The sequence below is a fragment of the Trachemys scripta genome, chromosome 14 (assembly GCF_013100865.1).
Source record: "Trachemys scripta elegans isolate TJP31775 chromosome 14, CAS_Tse_1.0, whole genome shotgun sequence".
Classification (NCBI taxonomy): Eukaryota; Metazoa; Chordata; order Testudines; family Emydidae; genus Trachemys; species Trachemys scripta.
Genome location: NC_048311.1, coordinates 12,813,118 through 12,839,576, shown reverse-complemented (window position 1 = coordinate 12,839,576; position 26,459 = coordinate 12,813,118). Strand labels below are relative to the sequence as shown.

General features: G+C 42.5%; 1 protein-coding gene across 3 annotated transcripts in view; it reads left to right on the top strand.

Moving 5' to 3' along the window:
- STX8 (syntaxin 8) overlaps nucleotides 1-26,459 on the top strand; it is a 161,464-nt gene that overhangs the window by 26,590 nt on the left and 108,415 nt on the right. For all 3 annotated transcript variants that reach the window (XM_034789683.1, XM_034789682.1, XM_034789685.1), the window contains exons 5-6: nucleotides 10,883-11,007; nucleotides 13,438-13,530. In XM_034789683.1, the coding sequence (XP_034645574.1) occupies nucleotides 10,883-11,007; nucleotides 13,438-13,530 (218 nt within the window). The remainder of the gene's footprint in view (nucleotides 1-10,882; nucleotides 11,008-13,437; nucleotides 13,531-26,459) is intronic.

Sequence of the window (26,459 nt, the reverse complement as noted above, 5' to 3'; positions counted from 1 at the left end):
AAGTATTGGGAGCATAAGCTTTCGTGGGTAAGAACCTCACTTCTTGCATCTGAAGAAGTGAGGTTCTTACCCACGAAAGCTTATGCTCCCAATACTTCTGTTAGTCTCAAAGGTGCCACAGGACCCTCTGTTGCTTTTTACAGATTCAGACTAACACGGCTACACCTCTGAATGTGAAAAAGGGCGCTAACCTGTGGGCTTCTCTGGTAATGACAGCACTTCCGGGTTTTGACCTGTAGCTGGGGCATTCACATACTTTTGATCAGAAAAACAGAATGCCTTTCTGGGATCTGAAACTTTAGTTTCATAGTCACCTTTTGCACTTCTCTTGGACATAGTCTGTGGACCCCAGGTTGTAAACCACTGCCTTAGACTTGTATGGGCAGGATAGCAATGGATGCCTGGTGGTGAGGGGGCGCTACTAGATGAATGTGTTACTAGAGGAATCAGAGTGTGACATGCCTTTTATTGCACCAGAACCTAGGAATATAGACCTGAGCTGGGCCTGAATAATAATAATTAATAATTAATGGAGATATCCTATCTCCTAGAACTGGAAGGAACCTTGAAAGGTCATCAAGTCCAGCCCCCTGCCTTCACTAGCAGGACCAAGTACTGATTTTGCCCCAGATCCCTAAGTGGCCCACACAACCCTGGGTTTAGCAGGCCAATGCTCAAACCACTGAGCTATCCCTCCCCCCAATGAATTATGGTTTTCAGTTGTTTGGATGTTAGGCCCAAACACAGGCGACTCTTAGCAGTTACAGATCCTCTGCACCACAAGGTGCAGCATGTCCCAGCTTATCAGTTTTATCTCAAACCACTGCTCTTGGAACCCACACAGCACCTGAGTGCTTACAATAAAATAAAAGTGAGTGTATTTAGGGAAGAACAAAGATTTAACTAGAAATGAGAGAAAGTGATGGAAGCAACTGATTGTAATACAAAATGGAATGATAAAAAGTGAACTTGGCCGTACACTTACCAATAGTTACCTTTTCTATCTAATAATTTAGCTTTCTCCCCAAAGTTCAGTCCTTTGTGGAGCTGGCTGGTTTCACAAGAATGAGGATCCAAAAGTCACTGAAAGCCTCCTGATCCTTAAGAGGTTTCCTCAGTGAAGGGATCCAGAGTGTCCTTCCCTATGCTGTTATACTGAAAAAGTCTTTTGTTATATTCATAGCCCGAGTGATATCCTTCCTGCTGTAACCATCCTTTCCACCTCCACATAGGTTTGATCATTTGCAGCTGTCAATGGAAAACCATTGAAGACTGTTCTGGGATGTGGCAAGGTAGACTATTCATAGATTCCAAGGCCAGAAGGGACCATTGTGATCATCTAGTCTGACTTTTTGTATAGCACAGGCCAGAGAACTGTCCCCCAAATAATTCCTAGAGCAGAGCTTTTAGAAAAACATTCATTCGTCATTTAAAAATTCAGTGATGGAGACTCCACCCACATTCCTGAGTCAGTTGTTCCAATGGTTAATTACTGTCTCTGTTAAAAATGTACACTTTATTTCCAGTCTGAATTTGTCTAACTTCAACTTCCAGCCATTGCATAGTGTTAGACCTTTCTCTACTAGATTGAAGAGCTCACTATCAAATATTTGTTCCCCATACAGATACTTAGACACAAGGAGCTCAATCTATTTAGCTTAACAAAGAGATGGTTAAGAGGTGACTTGATTACAGTCTATCACTGTAAGGACTATTTTCTATTACTTTAATCATTCTTGTGGCTCTTCTTTGAACCTTCTCCAATTTATCAACATCCCTCTTGAATTGTAGACACCAGAACTGGACCCAGGATTCCAGCAGTGCCAAATACAGAGATAAAATAACATCTCAAATAGGAGTAGAGAGTCCCATGTTTATGCATCCTAGGATTGCATTAGCTCCCCACATGATGCTGTGGTGAAAAGAGCTCATATTTGGATGATTATATAAGCTTGCATTACCTGGCCAGCTGAGTAGGGAGAGGTGACAACTCTCTCTTGCTTGAATGGGTTATCACCGAAACACGGTATGCCTGGTGACTATTTTTTACTCCAAGTCCATAAAGATTACTTTAGATATATGTACATTATTCCTTAAATATTCTCTGTACATACATCTCACAAAGATTGAATCTTGTCAAGATATGAGCTTTCTATGGATACCTTATGTGTTACTCTGTGGGTAAATATGCCGTAAGAGGTGTTTGGTGTAGAGAGTTTGTCAGGTCTGTGGTGAGAATTGTTTGCAAAGAACGGAGCCATGGAGCCTCTGTGTCACAGTTATATAAGCTTGTTTAAAAAGAAATGATTGTTTAGTAGTTAGAAAGAAATATAGCAAAATAAAATAAGAGGAAAACCTTGATGAAAGGGGTCCAGCCATTAATCTTGACTGGGCCAGAATCTGGGCTTCTGCCCTTAACTGCCTCATCTGGCTTTAGATAAAGTCCAAAATCCAGCAGTGACATCACTTGTTTATCATAGTGTATAAAAAGACAAGCTTTTAGGGGGTTGTTTGTCAGAGATTTTCCTTACTCTCCCATCATGACGTGGAAGGGGTATCTTCCAAGATCAGATTGTAACTATGCTTATAACTATATTGTTGCTAGTATATAAAGTATATGTTTATATGCTTGTATTTTGGATGTAAACAACCACCAAGTGGCCTTTGGACTAATAAAGAAATACTTGTATGGAAAATGAGTTGTGGTAAACCTTAGTAAAATTATTTCCAAAACAGGCACATTGCATCCTACAGTGCTGCAGCCTGCTAAGTTCAATAAGCTGTTCCTGTTCTCTCTTGTTCACTAACACGGTGTTTTGAAACAGTTAAAATTAAATATTGTCAATACTGCATGGATTGCAGATAGTAAAACGGTGGACTTGTGTCTAATCCATTAATTGTGTTATGGACTCAGACTTGTCCAGAGTCTGGATTTTACATTTAGAGCCGAGTTAACTGGAACATGTAAAATCGCAAGTATGCAAAGGTTTCCCTACGGACTGAGTATCCGAGAAGACTCCTGTGCATTGCTTGTTCTAGTCGGTACATAAATTAACCTGAGCTGCTGAAATGTGGTCTTTGAAAAATAAGAAAACACTCCACTCATTTAGGACAGTATTTGGTGTGCTGCTGCTGCAGAGGGTAAGGAAATTTTAGAACATATCCCTAGAGCTGCACTGACATCAGTGATGCTGATGCACAAAAAAGGAAATAAACAAAATTCCATGTTAATTTCATGGTCCTTTAGATATTCTGGGTGTGACAGCTATGGCAATTTCCTGCAATATCTTCAGGAGATCTCACTGTATTATGTTTAGGTTCTTTGTGGGCCAGGGATTGTGTGTAATTCCACGGGGGAGGCTAATCACAGCTTCTCTGGGAGCTAATAACAGTGGAGTGTGATTAGGAGAATTGTAGCACTACCTGGAGAAGTTGTAGTTCAAACTGGATTCTCCAAAGACGGACAGACAAACTGACTCGGGGCCTGCTTTCTGATCCAGCAAACGGATAGGACCTTCTGTCAAAGGGAGGGCCCTAGTGCATAGGGAAAGGTTGGAAGGACTGACACTTAGGAGAGTCCAAGACTGGAGTGGGGGTGACCCTTGGTAAGCTTTTATTGTATGTGTAGGGTTTTTTTATTGTTTTTAATAATGCTTTCATTTTAATAGTAAATGTGCTTGCTTACTAAGAGCTTTGTGGTAACTTTTAACTATGGACATATACGCTATGTATAGCCTCTGGAGAGACAGTGTTGTGAAGACACTGACTAGGGCATAGTTAGTCTGGCTTGCTGGGGATATCATAATCCAGGCAGGGAACTGTGAAGCTTGGGAAAACCCAGTCATGAGAGAGACAGACCAGGGTTCTGCCTAAAAGAGGGGCCTGCTGAGGAGCCGGTGCCTAGTGTGGGTGCCCTCGAGGGACCATGGAGGGGGAATACAGGCGCGGTTGCCCTGACTGTGGCACACGTGGTGGTAGTGGTGGGAATACTGCAGTTCGTCTTGGCAATTCTAAAAGAGGCCAGGGGCTGAACATGCCTGGCGATTGAACTTCTCTCTGCCGCCCAGTCAAGTCCATGACATATTGGCAGGTCAGTGGAGAGGAAGCATGTGTTGCTGCTGCTCATGCTGACCGCTTTATGGGGATAGAGGACATCAATTTTCCTTGCTGTTAAACTAACAACTTTATTGGCAGGAGATTCCTTTAGAAGCATTGCTTTGGATTTCTTTTTAAGTGCCCATTTTGGAGTTTAGTGGACCAGATTTCACTTTAAATCTGAAAGTTAGCTTTACCCTCCTCCATAAAAAAGAGCCACACATAAAGTTTTAAGATCTAGCTGGGACACACTTTTCTGATTCTGTACCAGCTTTTTTAATTTAATGCATCTCTGATGTGACAGCCCAAATTTTCAGAAGTCTGTCTTTTTCTTTTTTTTAAACAGCCGTTCCCTTCATTAACCTTCTTGCACCAGTGATCACATATTTATCGTCCCCACGGCATATAATTGTGAAGGTTTTACCAAAATTAATCTCCGTTTATATTTGGTCACCATTCAGTGAGCTTACAGCCTTTGAAAATTGCTGTAATGCTGTTTCACGTTGTGTACTACAGTGGCCTTAATACTCTTAATGTTTATTCTAAGTGACAGCTTCGGCCAGAATGCGGAGCAGGGCATTACATTATTTAGTATAGCATTAGTTTATCTTCCGGTATTGTCAGCTTTAATTAGGATGCAACTAGAATTTTCCAGAGGAGCGGTGGTGCTGTTTACTTGACTCTTTGAGTGGGGTCATCTTTATTGCAGAGAGCTCATTTTCTCTCCATTTAAACATTATCTTTCATTGATTTTCAATGGATACGTGTCTCCACCATGACTTCTCCTTGTAGAGTGATCTATGCAAGTTCCTACATCCACTGTCCATACTAAGCGAGCAGATATCCAGAAGTTATCATCAGACAAGACGGTCCACAACATTTGTACACAGGAAGTGAATACTGTCTGCAGCTGAAAAGCAGGGTGATTTTAGTAAGGCAGAGTATTTACCGAAGCTGGAGTTTGTCCAAAGCACAGGATTTTTGCCCATGTTCTTGTAAAAAAGGGCACAAATTTTTTTAATGGTCACAAGTGGTCAGGACTGCAGTTATGTATTTATATTTTTAATAAAGAGCAAATCAAAAGAATAATGCTTGAAACATACAGAAAAATAAGTCGAAGAACTGGCTTTTTAGCCCTTAAACTTCTGATTGGGTCTTCAAACTCATTACTACTATTTGTACTCATTAGTCTCAGGAAAAACTGGCAGTAGGAGAGCAATTTTCATGGCAGCTCTAAACCTTTGCTCCATAGTTTCAGTTGGCTTTTAGGTTTCTTTGAATTGGCAGGCATTGAGCAAGCTTTCCTACTCTGGTCTGCTTCTGTGTCTGGACTTGCTGCTGCATTTTTTGCCTTGGGGTCGTTTGTTGGTCCAAGACTCAACAAATGAAATGTGCTGGGTTTGTGATGAGACTAAATGTCCATTGTGATGGGCACTGAGACTAATAAACTCATTTCACTTGTGACCAGACAACATGGTAATATGGTTTCAGATCTGAAAGGCTAGTGCTGGTAGTTTGCTGTCTGGTTTCAGAAGTAGTCCTCTAAATGCAAATAAAGGAGGAGTTGCTTGTTTCCAGTGCAGAGAAGCTTAGGGGGACATCACAGGTGACTATGTCACAGATTCATTTTGTGAATGGAAAAAGAATGGATTACAAAAACGGAGAGAGAAGCCATCGTTACGGCCAATACCTCAGGTGTGATTTTGCAGATGGCAGTTCCCTCTAAAGAACAATTTTCCTTTTGAAAGAAGGAGTTGGGAGTGCTTGTCTCAGAGGAAGGGACTGTAAAGTCCAGACTCCTGGCTTCGGCATTGCTGTGGTCCAAGTCATGGACATGCTCTTAGCGGGTGTTTACCCATTTTACTTGAGATCCTTGGAGAAAGGCTCTGCAGAAGGGCAAATGATGACATAAAACGGGGGTCCAGATTTGTTCTTGAGGTTAATATACTAGGTTAAACAATGTGATTTCGACTTCCTGGAGCATGATTATCATGGTGTATGCTTTAGTGCTTGTGTACTCAGGAAAGTTATACCAGTATGAGTTAAGGTATGAATTTAAATGACTGTAGTTATACAGTGTAACTCCTGTGAGGATACTTAGTCCAGTATAAAAGTGCCTTTTTTGTTTGATTCGGTTTAGCTTCTGTAGCTTTGAATGGTGCTTAAGCTAAGCCAATCTCTTATTCTGTCCACACGGGGAGCTTATTGTGATAACTATATGTGCATAACTGGTAAAACTTTCCTGTGTAGACAAGCCTGTAGTAGCCAACATTTTGTGTTGTGTGGTAGTGGAAATATTATCTGAGTGGCCTTCCTCCACCCTTCCAGTCATCTGCATTAGAACCTGTTCAGGGTGTTTAGGGAGGGGAAGCTGTTGGAACCCCTATGATGACAGGGAGGCCCAGAAAAAAAGATGGAAATGTCCAACTGGGTAATTCCCAGAGTATCTCCCTGTCACTGCAGAGTTATTCCTTATAGCTTAGTTTTATGAGCCAAGCACTGAGGCTTCCACTACTTCCTTTGAGAGACTGTTTCACAGACTAATCAATCTCACTGTCAAGAAGTATTACAGGCTAGTCGATCTCAAAAGTGACTTTCACATTGGTATGTCAAATGAAAGATTACTTGTGTGTCACATGCACACGAACCTTATGACTTGAGACTCCAAGCAACTTGGGGTGTGATAAATTCCATATTGTCATTGCTTGCACTCAAAGGGAAAGGGGGAATGAAGAAGGATGGAGAAATAACTGAAGGCTATCGCCATTCTTTTGATATGGAAGGGAACTGGCTTGTTTTTTCAAGAACACATTTACTTCAGTTACATCTGTTTTTTTCTCAGTTACTTTGCCCACACCGTTTACCATATTCACGCTCTAGTCTGCTCCAGTGAAAGTCAGTGGACTCAGGATTAGGCCATATATCTTTAGGTCAGTCCGGCGGGGTAGTAGCAGCACAGTGTTCTGTCATGGGGAGTTTTTCAGTTTGAGATGCAGGCTCGTTCTTTGCTCCTGTGCTGGTGGGATCTGGGAAGCATTCAGCCCCTATGACTGAGGCAGCCCCTTCTGTATTGGCCCCTTAGTGTCAGGAGCAGTTTTGGAGGTGCCTGATGAGGACCTTAGTGGGGTGTAAAAGTACAAATTGCTGGTGGTGTCAGTATATAATCCCAGGCTTGGAGGAGTCTCTTGGGCAATATGGTGTCTTTATACTTTAAATCCATAAATACTGTTCTGATAACCAGGAACTGCTTGAAATGTGAATTAATTACCTAAACTGGCATGTGGTATGTATAAATGAGAGCACACACTCAGTGGACCACTGTGCTGCTTACATTCAATAGGAATCTGTGAATCCAAGCTGAGGTGCTTCAGACACTGCAAAGAGCTAGTGTATCTTCAAGGGAATGTTCAATTAATCACGCAGCCAATTGTCATTTGACCCAGGTTTTGTTTATCGTTCAGTCTTGCTGATCATTCTTCTAAAGCTGGTAAGCCTTAATGTGTGGCCTCGGTCTAAAGTAAGCACTGGTTGACTAATCTAAGTTACTTGGGAAGTTTTATAAGAATTGTCAGTGAAACAATGCCTTCGGAAAGATAAGCCTCTACTTGTTAAGCAATGACACAGCCCCCTGATTTTAAACCCCCTCATCTTTTATATTTGGGCGCATTGCTAAGCCTTATAATTAGTTAAATCTGCTCCTATAATCAAAAGCTATCTACACACTCCACTGCTCTGTGACGATTTCAAAGATTTAAGTGATTAACTTGGCGGAGGCAGTGGGTGGCTAATTGGATAAGCTTTAATCTTCACACCACCAAAGCGAAACATGGTAAGATCAGAGGAAGTAGGAAGTTATGCGGTACTGTGTGGGAAGGTAGTTACCAAACATGTCAAAAAGATTATTGTAACAAGCAGACCAGTTGTCTTGGCGAAAACTACAAGAATAAGGTGGATTATTAGAAGAGAGACAGTGCCACAAATTGTTCCAAATTTGCTTGCATTAGCTTTTTAAAATGGCAAATATATTTGGATTCTTGCTTGCTGGGCTGCCAGAGTGGAGAGCTTTACATATTCCTCTAATTTTATTTTGACAATATCAGATTAGAAGTCATTACCTTTGTGTGTGTGTGTGTGTGTGTATTCTCACTTTGAACGATCAAGCAGAGTAGTTTTTAAATGTCTTTAGATTCTCAAAAGTGTGGTGCTTTCATTTTATTGGGATCTGCAAAGAGGGTAGCAGTGACTGTGAGCTCGATGTGAACTACATTGGGTACTTAGGTTTCATTATTGCATTCTGGAGTTAATCTAGAATTTTTTTCCCCATGGTTTATGTATCCCTGTGAAATAAAACTTGCTTCACAGTCAGATCAATAAATATACATAAGTTTGTATGGAGGCTTAAAAGCTGAAATACAGGGATAATCCAAACCACCAACCATTCTAAACATGTTTGAAAGCAAGCCAGTGATTACAGCCATAAACCAAACTGTTTTCTGCTCTGCAATATGTAAATTCCCAGCATGGTCAGTACAGTTAAGTGAGATATCATAAAATAGAATAAGCACTTCTTACTCCTGGATGAGTATGATTCATTATCTAATCCTGGCAAATTCTTTACTTTCAACAAAAGATAACTTGATAAATATTGAAACTTTTATAAGTGAGAGCAGGTGTTAAGTGTGTTCTCAGTTTAATTTTGACAGAGGATGTCATATGAAATATATAGTATAGCAGATAAATGTGAAGGAATATGTGTGTATGTGTAGCCTTGATTTTTATATGGAGCTAGGGTGACCAGATGTCCCGATTTTTGGGTCTTTTTCCTATATAGGCTCCTATTACCCCCTGTCCCAATTTTTCATATTTGCTGTCTGGTCACCCTATAGGGAGCCGTGAATTCATGCTGAGAAGGGATGTTAAAATATTTTAAAGCAGTGGTGGTTCCATTCTTAGCCAGCAGATGTCTCTAGCTTACTATAAATCTTCACTGAATGGTTAGACGCCACTCCTGAACTTTGCTGAAATGAATGACCCTTCTGCAATGTTCTGTGGCAAAACCCTTCACCGAGAACATACAACTCATTTTGGTTACTTTCTCTGGTATTTTGCTCCGTTAATTTATTTTGTTTGATTTATAGAAGCCACAAAATCTGTGCAAGCATGCAAGTTTGAACTGTACATCGTTCATTGCATGATCTGATGCAGATTTTTTTCTTTCTAATCCTACCTGAAGTTGTAAAGTGTTCAGATTATTTGAGAAAGAGACACTCGAAAGACCGCCTGAGGTTTTTGGGGTGGGCAGTTGGGTAGAGTAGTATTTTAGAAATGTCCTGACTGTTCCTTCATTTTAATTTAGCATACTATTGGTGAGGGTGCAGGAAGGATCTCTATGTAGGACCCAGTCCTGCAATCTGTGCACACATAATTTAAACTGGCAGTTTGGGTGCAGGAGGACTGGAGACTGTATTATATATGTTTTCCATACCAGTCAACCAATATGCAGTTGAAAGTAGGGGATCCAGAAATCTGTTGTCATTGAGTAAATATTTAAGTGGAGAGACTTTTTAATATGTTACTGCTTGAATTTATATAACTTAACCAAAAGGGCACCCTAAAAATTGTTTTCCATTGTAACCAGGTAAATACCTGTAATGCTATAGCTCAGTAGTTCTCAACCAGGGGTCCAGGGCCCCCTAGGGGGCCACGAGCAGGTTTCAGGGGGTCTGTCAAGCAGGGCCAGCATTACTCACTTGGGCCCAGAGCACAAAGCTGAAGCCCCACTGCATGGGGGCTGAAGCCTGGGCCCCTGAGCCCCACCAGCCAGGGCTGAAGCCAAAGCCCGAGCAATGTAGCTTTGCAGGGCCCCCTGTGGCATGGAGCTCCGGGCAATTTCCCTGCTTGCTATCCCCTAACGCGGGCCCTGGCTTTTATATGCAGAAAACCAGTTATTGTGGCACAGGTGGGCCATGGAGTTTTTATAGCATGTTGGGTGGGCCTCAGAAAGAAAAAGCCATAGCAGGGGTTCTCAACCTAACAGCTATAAGTCATTCTTTTTCTTTTTTTAATAAAATTGATTACTGTTCTGATTAAGAGTGGGATTGTCTGATTTCTTGTGTCGACGTATGTCAGACCAAAAAATGCAGAGAAGTCATTGTTTGACTTCCTTCTCCACAGTTGCTTTTTTGCGATGCAGAAAGTTGTCACTTGCCAGACTTCTTCAGAGAACAGGGAATCAGTGCACTTGTTTAATCTATAGCTGTACTAGTGGACTGAGCCATTGTGTTGTTAGGAGTATGCATACAGTACAGTACCATTTGAGTCTTAGAACTCTGCATCTTGATTTAAAAATAAAATATTTATTCTTTACCCTATGGGGAAAAAGGGGAGTGAAAATATATATCTATATATAGCAGTATTTTTTCACTGTGTAACAGTAGTCGAAGTATTATGTTGTCTTATGTGCTTAACATGCAAGCAATGTAGTTAGATGTATATACTACCCGGTGTCCTAGAGAAACATGGTAATAGTATCTGCTACAAGATCATAATCTCACTCCCTTTTCTTCAGGCGGTGTAATGTACCCTGTAAGGTATTTTGTCGTAATAGCTCAGAAATTGTTCTCTGGATAATTTGTTTGGCGGGGGGGGGGGAATTGCACACAGTATGGCAAGTGAATGGCTTGCAACTTCATGATTACAAGCCAGTTGCTTGTGAGACAAATTGTAGAGGAAATAGGTTTTATTTAGAGGAATTATTTTAAACTTAAAAAACCCCAACCATTTTCAGATCTAGCCTAATGACTGGAGGGGTGAAAAGAGGTGTGACCAACCCATGGCTTCTGGAAGAGACGGAGGAAACCAGCGGGCTTGGCTTTGGTGAGATCAGACAGCAGCAGCAGAGGATCATACAAGGTATAAGCTTCTCTTTATTTTTATGTAATCTTGGTCAGATGTCAGAGTATTAAAAATCCATTCTAATTTTGATTAGATTCGCTGTGAGATCTCAGAACCTTAGTCTCAGAGGGACAGTCTTGGGTTTCTTGCTCCAAAATCCTGGTGTTCTGTGGCAGAAGGCTGTCTTGCATTGGCTTTCCCCATCAAATACTGCTGCTTTCACATGGTTTACAAGAGTACCCGGTTCTTAAGGTCATTGTGAGCAGTGCGTGACCTGACAGTATCGTCTTAAAGCAGCTCTACAAACTTCTCCTCCTCCACTTGCTCCAACCAACCAATCTATTTTTACATACATTTTTTCATTGTGGTAAATGGTGAGTAGGTTTTGTCTGGGTGTGACACGTTTGCTAGGTTTCTTTAAAGTCATACGCAGATTACCCTCTAGGTCTGTTAGGTTATGATGCACATACAAACTACAGCCTACAATATGTACACTAGCAAAGTTGAGTATCGCTGCAGTGGAAGAAGTGTTGTGTTGTAACATCAGCTGTGCAGCGAGTAACTATTGGGTACAGTTTGGTTCGGTCCTGATTCAGCAAGGTATTTCAGGACATACCTAACTTTAAGTATGTCACTAGTCTCATTGTCTTCCACTAAGGCCCCTGCTAGTACTACTGACTTCAGTGGAACAATATGCATGCTTAAGGTTAGGCATGCTCTAGTGCTGTGAATCATGGCCTTACTAGATGAGAATTGATTTATAATGACAATATCTGTTTTATTCCTTGAAGCTGGATTTTCAAAGGGCCCTTACGGGTTGAGCACCCCAATCTGACTGGGAACTGGGCACCTCACTCCCAGCCTGCATGCATTAGATGGCAAATGAAGGACACTATACTCGTAATTGTCTGAACAGCACAGGGCCACAGATTGTATTTGGATAAGTGAGAGGGCAGCAACCATTTGAGCATTCAGCAACGAGGTGGCCTCGCCCACAGCCGGAGGTTCGTCCTGTTCTTCCCAGCCCTAACTGGGGGTCTCTGCTCTGCCCCGCTCGCTCACTCCCATGACAGCAGGGCTGCAGATGGCGCCCTGCGCTGCTGCAGGAGCCATTCAGCAGCAGGGTGGCTCCCCTTAGCCAGGGGCTCATCTTCCGCTGCTGCCTCCTCGCAGTCCTGGCCAAGGGTCTCTGCTTGATTAGCCGAACCTCTGCTTTATCTGAAACCCTTCCTTGTCCCCTAGAACGAGAGAGACGTGGGGGACAGAGAAGGGGTTCGGATAATAGGGTTTCAGATAGGCAGGAGCATGCTGCAGTACTGTATGTAATTCAGTGTTTAACGTTGAGGATGATCAAATGAAATAAATCTCTAGGTAGTCAAGTTTTATTTTAATCGCTACATGAACTGGTGTGTGGAGTTACAGGGCAGAAGAATAGCATCAACTCTATTTTGACTGTTCAGGAGTCAGCTTGAAACACTGTTGACATAGGGTGGGTATTAAACTTATCTGAGTGTGTGTGCGCATGTACCCGCGGGGACACACACGGGCTGGAGAGGTTCTTTGTTGGGTGGGATGTTGGGCATTCAGCACTGTAGAAGGCAAACAGATTCTGGGCCTACAGATCAACATTGTGACCTCTGATTCTCTGGCTGCAGCTTAGCAATATCTGGCTCTTCAAGCAGCCTCGCCCTACATAGTGTTTTTTGCCTTTCAGCAAGTGGTTAACCACAGCAGTTCTTGCTTGCAGCATCCTTTATAATGCCACTTGTGGACCTCCTGTGTAGTGAGAGCTGCAGAGCACAACTGAGGTGTGTTTTCAGGCTGCATGGGGCCCACAGACTGGACTGAGAGTGTGTGCCACAGGTGGGGATTGGGGAGCCTTGACAGAGCTATGTGGGGAAATTTTAAATTGTGGCTGCCCTCTTTATATCCGGCTCTGTTAATGCTCTTGGTCTCGCTCTTGCACACATGCTATATTCTCTCTCAGCTTTAAAAAAACCTATTTGAATTCCTTGGTGCTTGCATCACCTGTTTGTCTTTTAGTCATGTTAAAACCTCCTTGGAAAATCAAAAAGGGTAATGAAGGACCTATATATGTGTGCCAGAAATTCCAGGGCATTTATGATTGAGTAACAGCTGTAGGTTCAGTTTCTGGATTTTTTGGGACTCGGCTGAATATCCTGACCAGAGCAGACAAATGAATTACCCATCATTCACAGTATTTTTATTATCTAAAATATGCTGCTGCAATAGGAATTCATTGTCATGCTGGTGATGTCTCTCTTTGTTAATGTAATTTAACTCTCATTACACACACAGCAGATCTTTGCTCCCTTGCATGTCTTCTGGCGTAGTTTCACACTCTGGATTAGCTTGCATCCTTTAAAACCACTGCTGATACGCCATGCTGCATCCTGTAATGTATTTTATTTCCTTGTTTCTGCACAGAGCAAGATGCTGGGCTGGATGCTCTCTCCTCAGTCTTATCAAGGCAAAAACAAATGGGGCAGGAAATTGGGAATGAGCTGGAGGAACAGAATGGTAAGAACAGCAAAAGTTAATTTAATGAATGGAAAAATCATGGTTTTTCTAGCTTATCAAGTTTATTGTAGGCCCTACAGGAAACGCGCAGTATACTGCTGCTATTCAAACAGTAGCAAGACAATGCTGTGAGGGGGTTTTGTATCAATGACCGTTTCATCAGTCGATAAAATAATTGATTTATTTTGGTATGCTACTTTCTTTCTTGTAAACAATGTACAGGAGTCAACACTTAATGTATTCAGGGCCATCCATATAGGAAAGAATTAGCTAGTTAGGTTACTTGCAAAGATCTGTGTCTTAACACGTATGGTTACCAGCAGCATCTTGTGTGACAGTAGCCATGTGTGAATAACTTAACTTTTCGTTGTCTTTTATTTGCTCTTGGATCCCATTAGGGTTCTTCCTCTCTTGGTCTCATTAAAAACTTTTGCCTTTTGTTATTAATTAAATGGGAATGTCTGTGGCCAGTGATTAAAGAACAGGCATATTGTGTTATACAAGTGATTTGGATTTTGAGGATTTCATGAAATCAAAGGTAGGATCAAATTAAGTGAAGTACGGGGATCTGTAAATCTATCTTTTCTTTAGATTCTGATGTCTAGCTGGTAAAGCTGATCAGATAAGCCCCTTGGGCCTGGGACCATCTTTTTGTTCTGGGTTTGTACAGCACCTAACACAATGGGAGTCCTGGTCCATGATTGGGACTCCTAGGCACTAGGTAATACAAATAATAAAAAATCTGCTGTTTAAAAATGCTATGTCATCAACTTAATTGTCCAGATGACCTGAACTGAATCCTCTGAGAGCAGATATTCTGGTTTCGCTCATTCCTAACAATATAGTAATGGCTGAATTAGAACTTTGAAAACATTGCCAGTTTTCTCTGGCATGAAGATTTGATCCATGTGGTCTGTCATTGGGCAGTATTGTATCTAACCACTGAGAAGGCAAAGACCCCTTTACTTGCCAATTAACTATGTACTTCAATCTGCCTCCTCCATGAATCAGTGTTCTTCCCTATATTTTGTCAGATGTGATATTAAGTGAACATTTCCTATTAATGTTTAGATAATATAAATCACAATTGGGTAGCCTCCATCCCAGCTCCCTGAGTAGGCTTAATATAGTGTAGCTTTCCCCATGCTTGTCTGACATCCTCTCTCTGACCAAACCAGGGATTTGTATCCATTGTTTTGAATATGTTGCCGTTTACTCATCCTTCATATTAGGAAATAGCCTTATGCAAACAAAGAAATTAGGAAAAGATGCTCAGCATAATTAAGTCCCCTCTGCCCCATGTGGATAAAGAAATTTTCAATTAAATATCTAATTTCATAAGTCTTATTTTAAATTATTCATCTTTTTTTTTTTTTTTTTTTTTTAATACAAACCAAAACACATTTATTTTCTGTTTTTACCCTCAAGTAACAGAATCCTCAGGAGAGGCCAGTTTTCCAGTTCTGAGTGAAACATCAGTCTTTGACATCTTGTAATCTGAAGCATGATCTATGTTCTTTTTAAACGTGGAGGGGTCTCCAAAATCTTTTGTCTGTGTTTTCTCCTATGCAACTTTGGGGCTCTGTAGTGTTGGTAAGAGTAAGTGTACCCCATAGCACTTTTTGTGTAAAGCTCTTTCTAAACAATGCAGCCTCAAAACATCTTGTTGAAGTAGGCAGGTTATTTAAACCTATTTTTCAGATTGAGAAATTGAGGCACAGATTGATTTGACTTGTCCTAGCTTCTGGCTAGTAAGAGTAGTGTAGAACCCCAGGAGTTCTGACTTCCAGTCCCTTCCGCTAGCTCAGGGGTGGGCAAACTACAGCCGGGGGCCACATCCAGCCCTTTGGATATTTTAATCCAGCCCTTGAGCTCCTGCTGGGAAGTGGGGGTCGGGGGCTTGCTCCGCACGGCTCCCAGATGCAGCGGCGCCCCCTCCCCGTTCCTATGCGTAGGGACAGCCAGGGAACTCTGCACGCTGCCCCCGCCCCAAGCGTCACTCCCGCAGCTCCCGTTGGCCAGCACACGGCCCAGTGGGAGCTACAGGGGCAGCGCCTGTGGACGGGTCAGTGCGCAGAGCCGCCTGGCCGTGCCTCTGCATAGGAGCCGGAGGGGAGACATACCACTGCTTCCGGGAGCTGCTTGAGGTAAGTGCCAGCCAGAGCCTGCACCCCTGCCCCACTCCCATGTCCCAACCCCCTGCCCCAGCCCTGATGCCCCTCCCGCCCTCCAGATCCCTCGATCCCACCCTCCTGCACCCCAGAGCCTGCACCCGGATCCCTCATCCCCCACCTGCACCCAAGCGTGGAGCCCCCTCCTGCATCCTGAACTCCTCATTTCTGGCCCAACCTCAGAGCCCACACCCCCAGCCGGAGCCCTCACTCTCTCCCGTACCCCAACCCCCAATTTCGTGAGCATTCATGGCCCACCATACAATTTCCATACCCAGATGTGGCCCTTGGGCCAAAAAGTTTGCTCATCCCTGCTCTAGCTACTCGACAACACTGCTTCAAATACCAGTAAAAATGACAACCATTGCCCAAGAGTTCCAAGTGATAAATGGTGACCATCACCCACTTCTTGTTGCTGACCTCCCAGAAGATTTGACCAGATTCCATGTTTGAAGGGAGAATGCTAAAACTGCCTGTCAGTCTCTGTTCATTATCTTACAATCATCATGATAATACCTGGCATTTATATAGCACACTTCAGCTGTAGATTTCAAAGCGCTTTGCAAAAGTGTGGAAATTGAGGCACTGACCAAGTGACTTTGCTTCTCTCTGTGAATCAATGGCAAAGCTGAACTCCCATGCTTTATTTTCTACCTTATGCTTCTTCCCTTGGCATGGGGCACAGTAGCTGGCCATTCCATGCCACTGGCCCACTGGAAAAGCTGAAATCCTTTGTGTGTATTATCCAGTGGCTTCCTTCCCCTTTACCCATTGTATTTTGGTTACTGTATGTAACCCTCAACAGACTTTTCTCACACACTTTGCCAATATTTGGTCACTATTAGACAGTCAAAATGGACAAGCGTAACTGCCCCTGTAATCTCCATTGTATTCCAAATCTTTTCCTCCTTAAGGCTGAGTGGTGATGGCATTATACGTACTTCAGTGAAGCAAGGGAAGTTCATCTTCCTTCAATGCTGAATCAGTATTTTTGTATTGGAGTCAAAATTTCCATCAAATGTCTATGGGAAGCTCATTTTCCGGATCACTAAGCTAGTCTGTTTTGGGAGTTCCTGCTTCCTAGAATTAGGCTGAGGTCTGTTCCTCACTTGTAAATGATTTGAATCAAATATTTTGTCATTAAAACTTCAGCTGCCTTATCATTGATCTAACCTCTGACAATCGCACTGGCCCACCTCTCTGAATTTTGTTGGTTAACCATTTCCCAAGCAGCCTAAGTTTGTAGGCAAAACCACTGTTGCTAACTGCTCTCTTCCAGCAGCAGCTCAGACAGTCTGCGCTGCTAAGGTTTGGGCTCTTTCTAGTTCATTGGCAATGGCCTGCAGGTATTTTTTCCTTTAATTTAATGCCTGTTGTGTAGCAATGCAATAAGAGGTGCTCCAGCCCCAGGGAGTACTATAGGCATCCCTGACAATTGGAATCATAGAATATCAGGGCTGGAAGGGACTTCAGGAGGTCATGTAGTCCAACCCCCTGCTCAAAGTAGGACCAATCCCCAAATGGCCCCCTCAAGGATTGAACTCACAATCCTGGGTTTAGCACGCCAATGCTCAAACCACTGAGTTATCCTTCCCCTGAAGCTATTCCTTAATCGTGGTTCGTACATGTAAATGCTATTGTGTTTGCTCGTCTGACCAAAAATGATTAAATGTCATCTTTGGAAAGATGGTCTCTTGCCTAAGTCTGACCAAGCTGCTGAAGATAGTAATGCATCCAGGATTCTTAAGTGTCTTGTGGCATATTGTAATTTGGATCACCTTGGGAGATGGGAAGTGGGGAGAGAAGTAGGGGGAAGTGCTAAGTATGTTCTTGCCAAGATTGCACTTAGCAGATCTAGACTTATTCCTTGTATCGGTCACAGGGCCTCTATGATCAGACATCTTGATTTCGTTGGGGGCACTCTTGAGTTTTAATGGGATTTCACATCATTCCTTACCCAAGTACTATGGTAATCAGTATTCTAGAAATAGGGTGGCTAAATGTTTGCCAGCTGGACTGTATCCCTAGGATTGCTTTTCTGATCTGCTTGGACATCCAGTGCGTGCATGTTATTTTGTGGGAAGCTGCAGTGGAGAACAAAACAGAAACTGTACCAAGAGAAGTTACTTTTGCTAATGTTCAAAGAATAGACCTAGGACTCTGATCACCTTGGTTATCATGGGAGGGGTGGGAGATAAATTATGAGGGTTCCCATCATCAGTTCCAACTTTGGCCTGGGAAAATTTTCTTCACGTCCTCTTATATTTGTGATATGGAAGAAGAAAAGCATGGAATAGATCAAGTAAGTAGCCTCTGGCCCTTTTGATGAGGCAATCACAATGCATTAATTTTTGGGGAATGCTTTCAGAAACTCTGAATGCTGTTTGTTTTACCCTCCTAGAGATGTTATTTTTCACTGTGGGATACTCATATGAGAGTACAGTATTGCAAATATACATTATTTAAAGTGGACAGAGGGTTATCTGTGTTTGCAGCTAGTGTTTTTATTAGTTAGGAGAATCTTCTAAATGCTATGGATCTCTATATGAATAGCTACTATGTTGTTAACTAAAAAGTTCCAATGGATTTTTTTCTGAAGAATTGATCTGTCTTTATTATCTTAACTTAACAGAGAAGACCTTTGCGTAATTGAAAGTTAAGAAATGTTAAGGATCAAATTTCCAAAAAGGAAAAAGCTTGGAAATACAGAGTTAAGGTTATGTTCTTATAAACATAAAATTTGCCCATGTACCTACAATCTTGTGCACCAGCCATGTCACAAAGGGACAAATTCTCTACTAGTGTAAATACATGGGCTTCAGTAGAGCTATGCTAACAGAGAATTTGGCCCAGAATTATGTCTGTAACTACCGTAGTTACTGTCCACGCTTATCACCTCCCCTTTATCAACAGTAATGGAAAAAATGTTGTAATTGGAACTTTGAAAATGTTGCTGCTGTTGCAAGAACCAGAATAGAATCAAGCTTTACGTCTGTATCATTGCAGAGCCCATCCAGCTAATGGGACTAATCAGTACTAGAATACATGCAGTGAATCCTCAAATGGATGGCTCAGGATTGATGATAGGAAATAGGTTTATTTTTTCCTCTTGGTCACCAGTTCAGATCCAGGTTTATTAGTCAGCAAAGGCTATTACCATTTTCAGATGCATATGAAATGGATCAGTCATGGGCTACAAGGTCCCAGTTGATACTAATTAACTGCCAGTCTGACCCTGAGGATTGAATGGGAATTGAGACTGACAAAGACTCTTTGTTGACTCCTCTTGGTAGGACAGCGTGGAGAAAAGTCCCTGCTGCTGCCTCTCCTGTACCCATTCTGTAGACAAATAGGATGGCAGTCTTGAGGGTTGTCGATCCAACACTTTCCATTATAATTAAATCCACTCCTTATAACTGACCCAGACTGTTGTCTCTGAAAGATGTAGGGCTATTTATTGCTGAGACGCTTCACTACAATGGTGATGGATGCTGTTGAAACCCCAAATGTAGATGGAAATGAACACTTGATTTTTCATCAGTAGGACTTTCAAGGCCTGTAACTAGCCTGGCGCACAATATAGCATGTGGATGTGTCAGAAATGACTCTGTCTAGCACATGATTATTAATGACTAGAATTATAGTAGAGGCCTTAGCTGAAATTAGGGCTGTACATCTACCTAGTAAGAGACGGTCCCTGTTCTAAAGATCTTACAATCTAAATAAGACAAGGTGGGGGGGGGGAGAGAAAGAAAGGAACTACTATCTGTGGCACAGAGAGATTAAGAGACTGTCAAACTCATACAGGAAATTGTGACAGAGGTGGGAATTGAACCCAGACCTCCTGAGTCCCAGTTCCGTATCTTTACCAGAAGCCCATCCTTCCTTTCTGGTATAGCTCTTTCCCTCTCACCCAGCAAACATTTGTGTGATGAACTAGCTCCCTTTACAGGTTGTTCTCATGGCTATTGGACACAGTAGAACCTCAGAGTTACAAACTGACCAGTCAACCACACACCTCATTTGCAACCAGAAGTACACAATCAGGCAGCAGCAGAGACCAAAAAAAAATAAAAATAAAGCAAATACAATGTAATACTATGTTAAATGTAAACTATTTAAAAAAGGGGGGGAAGGAGCATTTTTCTTTTGTATAGTAAAGTTTCGAAGCTGTATGAAGTCAGTGTTCAGTTTTAAACTTTTGACAGAACAACCTTAACATTTTGTTCGGAGAGGCAAACATTTCAGAGTTACGAACAACCTCCATTCCCGAGATGTTCGTAACTCAGCAGTTCTACAGTAATTAGAAAGTGGAATCCTGAAGTGGTTTTACATTTCTGAATATTAGAGCATTATTTTATAATCAAAACCAATTAGCATTGTATACAGAGAATATGTCTGAGCTCTGAATACTAAAGAATTGTGGTTGGGGGTATTATCTCATTGTTAGCATTAGCTTGGTAAATAAGAAATGATTTAAGATATTCTTAACTTTTAAAATGTTAACAATCTTGTTTAAACAATATTTGTTTCCTTCATTTAGGGTCTGATCCTGCAAAACAGAGTTTCTTCTGAAAGGGGTTGAGTTCTCTCAGCTCCCCTTGTCACTGGGATTTGAGGGTGTTCAGGAGCTGCTCAGCACTTCGCAGGATCAGACTTAAAATAATCTCTTGAGAGGCACATGGTTCTAATGTTCAAGTTTAAAATAACCATAACCCATGGAGTGACTGACCTCAGGCAGCAGTTAATTTTTAGCTAGCCTCCCTGATTTTAGACTCATAGACTTTAAGGTCAGAAGGGACCATTATGATCATCTGGTCTGACCCCTGCATGCTGCAGGCCACAAGACCCTTCCCTGGACTCTGCCGTTGAAGTCCCCAATCCTGTGTTTTAGTGACTTCAATCGGCAGAGACCCTCCTGCTAGTGATCCCTGCCCCATGCTGCGGAGGAAGGCGAAAAACCTCCAGAGGCTCAGCCAATCTACCCTGGAGGAAAATTCCTTCCCGACTGATCTTACAGTCTGAGAGCAGAATTGCCTTCTGTTTAATTGCGGAATCTTTCTGTATCTTAATGCGTATTGTTTAATTAGAACTAACCTGATACAGGGGGAAAAATTAACACCCTGTGTCAGAGAATTTTTTGTCCTGAATCATCTCATTAACAGAATACACAGCCTCAATATAAGAAATGCCAGAATTAAGGTTGCGAGGTCCCCTGGTGCCTATGCATTATGATAGTCTTTAATGACATGGTCACATCTTTTTTTTTTTTTTTTTTCCCCATAGGATCCCTTTTTCATTCAGTGTTCAGGATGGATGGTGCTCACTTAAAGAGCAGCTATTTGTGGTATCTGTTTTAGCCTCGTTGTTAAATGTGTGGCCCCGCATATCTGATTGCTTCCAAAACATAAATAAATTTATTTTCAAGGAACATCTGTGGGGTGAGGAGGTGGTACTATTCCCATTTTACAGAGAAATTAAGATCAGAAGTGTCCACCAATTTTGGCCCAATTTGAGATGCCTGGGACCTGAATTTTTCATGATGCTTAAATGGTTAGCTGTTATGTTCAAAGCACAGCTCCCATTGACTTCAGCTTGCAGCTGTGGGTGCTCGGTGCTTCAACCAGTCAGACCTATGTTTTCAAGGTGGGGATCCAGCGAATGAGGAACATACAATTAGTGACCACCTGTGAAAAGTTTGGTTTAAGTGATGTGCCTAGCAACACACAGGAACTCTGTGGCAGAGGCAGAAGAAGAATCCAGTTCTCCCTGTCACTATGCAACTGTCTTAACCACAAGATCATCCTTTCTTTTCCTGGAGCCCCCCTCCACTCATATTACGCACATCCACACATACATACACCCCCCCCGCCCCACCCCCTCCCCACACAATATGTGGAGTCCATTCTTTTTCTCCTTCAGCATTTGTACTGCTTTATTTAGTGCTTGCAGATACAGATCATCCAGTTTGTGCTTTGATAGTTAAGATAAAAGCATTACATTTCTGAAGCTTGACTTGTCTGCTTCATACTAATACATACACACAGGGAATCTGTCTGGCCTCTTGGCAGAGTTAACTTTTTTCCTTGAATAGTTCAGGCTGTAAAATAATTGTTCAACATTTGTCTTCTCAATTATGTGGATTTTTCCATGGTTAGTCAGTCTCTAACTCACCCATCCCATTGTGTGTGGGGGAAGCTGTCTCCCTCCTCCCATCTTAAAGGTGATCAGCAGTGCATAAGAAAGACTGGTTGTGTAACATTGTTTTATTTCCTTAAGATCGATAAAGAAGCCCCAAAAGGTTTCTTCAAAGATTTTCTCCCTTCTTGTTCTTTATACCTTAAGCATCAGGACAGTCAGGTCTTACCTTTGGCTTTGCTGGAGGGCTTATTGGTGGGTCTCAGATGTGAATGGCAAGCTTAATCTGCCATTTAAGGCCTTGGCTACACTTGAGAATTCACAGCGCTGCCGCGGCAGTGCTGTGAAGCACGAGTGTAGTCGTGCTGCGAGAGCTGTCTCGCAGCGCTGCAAGTACTCCACCTCTCCGAGGGGAATAGCTTGCAGTGCTGCAGGCGCTGATTACACTGGCACTTTACAGCGCTGCACTCGCTGCGCTTGGGGGGGGGGGCAGTTTTTCACACCCCCGAGTGCAGCAAGTTGCAGCACTGTACAGCGCCAGTGTAGCCAAGGCCTAAGAAAAGAGCTTTTTCTCAACTGTTTGTTCATGTTTTTGAGTTAATTTTTTTTTAAATGAAACCAACAACCCATCCCCCTGGTTTTTAATAGTGTGAATAAAATAATTGTAGTGCCACTATCCACCTGGTTATCTCTTGAATGCCAGTCTCCTTATGGCTTTTGACGGACTGATCTGGGTTCATCTGGATCAGCTCAGCAGGATGTAACTTTCTTACTCTCTTCCCAGATAAACTTACTTGGTGGTGCTTCCACCCCTTCACTCCTTCCTGCCGGGATCACCGGGGCATCTTGGAAGGAAAATTCTAACCACAGGGTAACCCCGAGCTACCTGCCAGATAGTTGCAGACTCCCAAGGAATAACTTAAACACACACAATATAGTCACAGAGTAATTGTATTGAATAGCAAATAAATATAACAGGTAATCCAGTATTCTCAGGTCACCTGTGCCCTCCCCATGCTGATAGTAGCCATGAATTTCCCCACTCATGATCTGATATAGCAAGAATAAAATTTTGTGTCCTATTGGTAAGTGTTCTCCAGGGGCGCCCTTGATGATCTGGGACAGTCTCTTCTGTAGCAGCAATAAACAGTTTAACTGACTTGGTTCAGCACAGCCCAAAAGACTCACATGTGGGATAAGATGGCAAGTCCCTCCACAGGTTTAATAGACAGTAGGTAATAAAAGCCCTTACCTCCTGGCTCGAGGATGCAATTCAGGGAATGGGGTGGGGTGTCTCCCAAACAATGTGTCTGCTTATTTAACTAAAAGATGGTACCCTCACAATTCTGACTGATTCTCAGGTTTACAGCTGAATCTGGACTCCTCAGAGGAGCTGACAATCACAGTTGGCAGCAGGGCTCGGGAAGGGGGGAGGGCGCAAGGTGGAAGTTTCGCCTAGGGCACAAAACCTCCTTGCACCAGCCCTGGTTGGCAGGTGTTCTCTTCAGACAGGAATCGGGCTGCTTCTGTTCCCAAGATTTCCCCTCACCATAAAGGGACAGAGGGATCAGGGTGGAGATTATAACAAAAGTCCTAAAAACTCCTAATCTCCTACCATAGAACTCAGATACAATCATTGTAGGCAGGCAGCCCTGACCCAGCGAGGGTAGCACTTGCCAAGTGGTAACTGATTTATCTAGGGAGCTGAAGGTCTACCTCAGCTGGACTGGATAGGGAGTTTTCCCTGTAAACTGGGAGTTATCTTGAGCAGGGAAAAGACCAAGTGTAGGGGTATTGCTTCGGGGCACCCAGAGGCCAGTTCTCAGGGGGACCCTGCGTGCACCTTGGGACGTACAAGCTCACCAAACAGCAAATCCTACCCTTTCAGTGGCTGGCTCCACACTGTCCCCAGATAACTTCTTTCTTCTCACAGTGCTCCTGGGGAGGGCATCTCATTGAGGACCTTTGTGATAGGCCAGGCTAGCTCTACTTTCCTGAGCATTTTCTTGTTCATCATTTGACTCTCACCCCACTTTTGCTCAGACACTGCTCCTCCTCTGAGCTAGTCTGTCGCTTGAAATAGTGTGTCTGCTCTTTCCCTCTGGCTTGCCTGGCAAGCTGTGTCTGCCCTTGGCCCCCTAACATCCCAGGGACAGCATTCACCTCCCTGAGTTATTGGCACACAGACACCCAGGTAAGCTCCATGGGGGATACGTAATGTTCTCCGTTAATTTCACTTCATAGTTACCATCTCGTGTTTCCTACTGCTACCAGCTCCACAGCCAGCCATAGTCTTCCAGGAAGGGCAGAGAGTCAATGGGCAGACAAGACCTGGATTTCTATTTTGTGGATATATATATATTTTTTTTACACACTTCCCCCATCTTTTTATGATGTCTGAAGGTGGTCTGAGGAAGCAGAAAGGCACAAACCCAATCTCTCTTTCTATACAGGCCATATTTAAGGAAATTTCACACCTGAATATGACCAGCAATTGAGTTGTATGTCTCAGCCTTTCATAATCTATATATGCAGCAAAGTAGCAGTAGGACTTAATGGACTCAGGTGGCTTTTGTGTGAAAAGCTAGGAAATGACTAAAATAACTAGCCTTTTTGATCATTTTCCTCATAGATGCCTTGATCTCAGGCATCCAGCTAATGCTCCTTGGGCGCAGGCTGTCTGATGTTTCTCTAAGGGCAGGGAAGTGTTCCAGACTGGGTTCCAAATCCTCTCCTATCTGTCCCACTCACTGTATCTGATTGATCCTCCTGTGGATTTCCTTTTGAGTCTCACGCCTCTGAGATGCTCTGATATGGTAAGTTAGATGTCATGTCGTCAGTGTTCTTAAATGATTAGTATTTATTATACAACCCCTTTCAAGGCTCTGTTTAAAAAGACACTGTTACACAAAAAGAACATGACACTTTCTTGGGCCTACTTGCTTAAGATAATTTACAAATGGTAGGGCAATGGAATAAGCTAGGAGAGTGTTTTCCTTATAAAAGTTATATTGCTGTAATGGTGACCCTCAGTCCTCTCTACCGTTTACTTAGGGGACTTGTGCAAATGTAGATCCATCTGCTGCCTAGAGGATCAGTCCTCGTGGCTTACTTACACAAGTCCTGATGGATATTTAATGTTCAGCAATAGGGGAGAGTCAACACTGGTGGGGACCATGTGCCGTTGCATCGTGGGGATTTCATCTAGTGGGCTGTTGGGTGCTTAATACCCATTTAATGATTTCACAGATAGTTTGCAGGAGAGTCAAAGCCTAGGTGGTTACAACATAGAGGAAGGAACCCACATCCCTGATCATTCGATCATCATGTAATGTTACTGGAACCAGTAAGGACATTTTGAAGTCAGTTACCCATTAAGCCGTGAGTCCATTTGTGAACTGTACCCATTGGATTCTCCTGTGTTTCACACTGACCCTATGAAAATAGGCAAAGAACTGCAATAAAGTGCTTTATTTTGTAATAGAAAAGGTCTCAGAAATCCTATATCCTGGATTATGAGAAGAGCAGTCACTTTATGCTGCTATGCAAGCTTGTGTTCTGGAATTCATATTGCCTGGAAGTGAGAAGGCCTGGTTGAGAGGTGTTGAACAGTTTTAGGAGTTGTCTTACTGTGTCTTTTCTTTAAGTCTTTGGATTATCTTTTTCTACAAAAAATGAAAACCTGTTCACATCTTGGAATATCAAACAGCCATTTTACCTTGTACCTTTTGGTTCATATGCTTCCCAAAAGAGGTGTGTGTGTGTGTGTGTGTGTGTCTTCGATGAGTTGCAAGTAAGGAGAGGGCAGTGTTCAAATGGTTGAATTGCAACCTTGCAGGTGAGTGGCCTGTATATTGGGAATGTTAGCAGAAATATTTTAGTGCCTTTTCTGAGCATAGGTGGATTCTTCAGTTCATTTTCCCCTTATCTGCATCACAACAAAATCTGAATCCAGAATGAAAGTGACAGGTTACTTGCAATCTAATGGTGGACTAGGGAGGAGCGGGAGGGGGAGGGAAGGAAGGAGGAAAGAGATCCCTGTTTTTTCAAAGTTCGTCTCCTGTCATCTCCTTAATCACTAATCAGAGAGTATAGTTTCTCAAGCATGGTATTGCACAGTCCTTTAGAGCAAACAGAAGAGCTGACCATTATAATTTTTGCCTTGACTCAAAGCCCCAATGACTATTACTAACGTTGCAGGCAAAGTAGATAAGGTGGTAATAAAAAAAAAAATCTTCTGTTGGTGGAAGGTACAGACTTTCAAGCTATACAGAGCTCTCTTTAAGGTCTGGGGAAGAAAATCAGAGTGAGCTAAATATAAGTTGGGAAGATTGTTAAATAATGCATGTTGTAGGTGGGCACTTGAAATGAAATGGGCAATTGAGGGTTAGAATGTTTTATAAATAAGAGGTTTGAAGTGGGCAATTAAGGGGAGCAGGCAATGCTGGTGTGTTATAAATTGTTGTAATAAGCCATAAAACCAGCGTCCCTGTTGAGTCCATGGTTTTTCCTGTCTAGCAGAGTTATGTATTTAAGTTCTCAGGCTCTTGAAGGTGTTGTGCTGATTTCCTTTGAGAATGAGTATTGAAAGATCAGATATGGAGTGATCACTATGAAAAG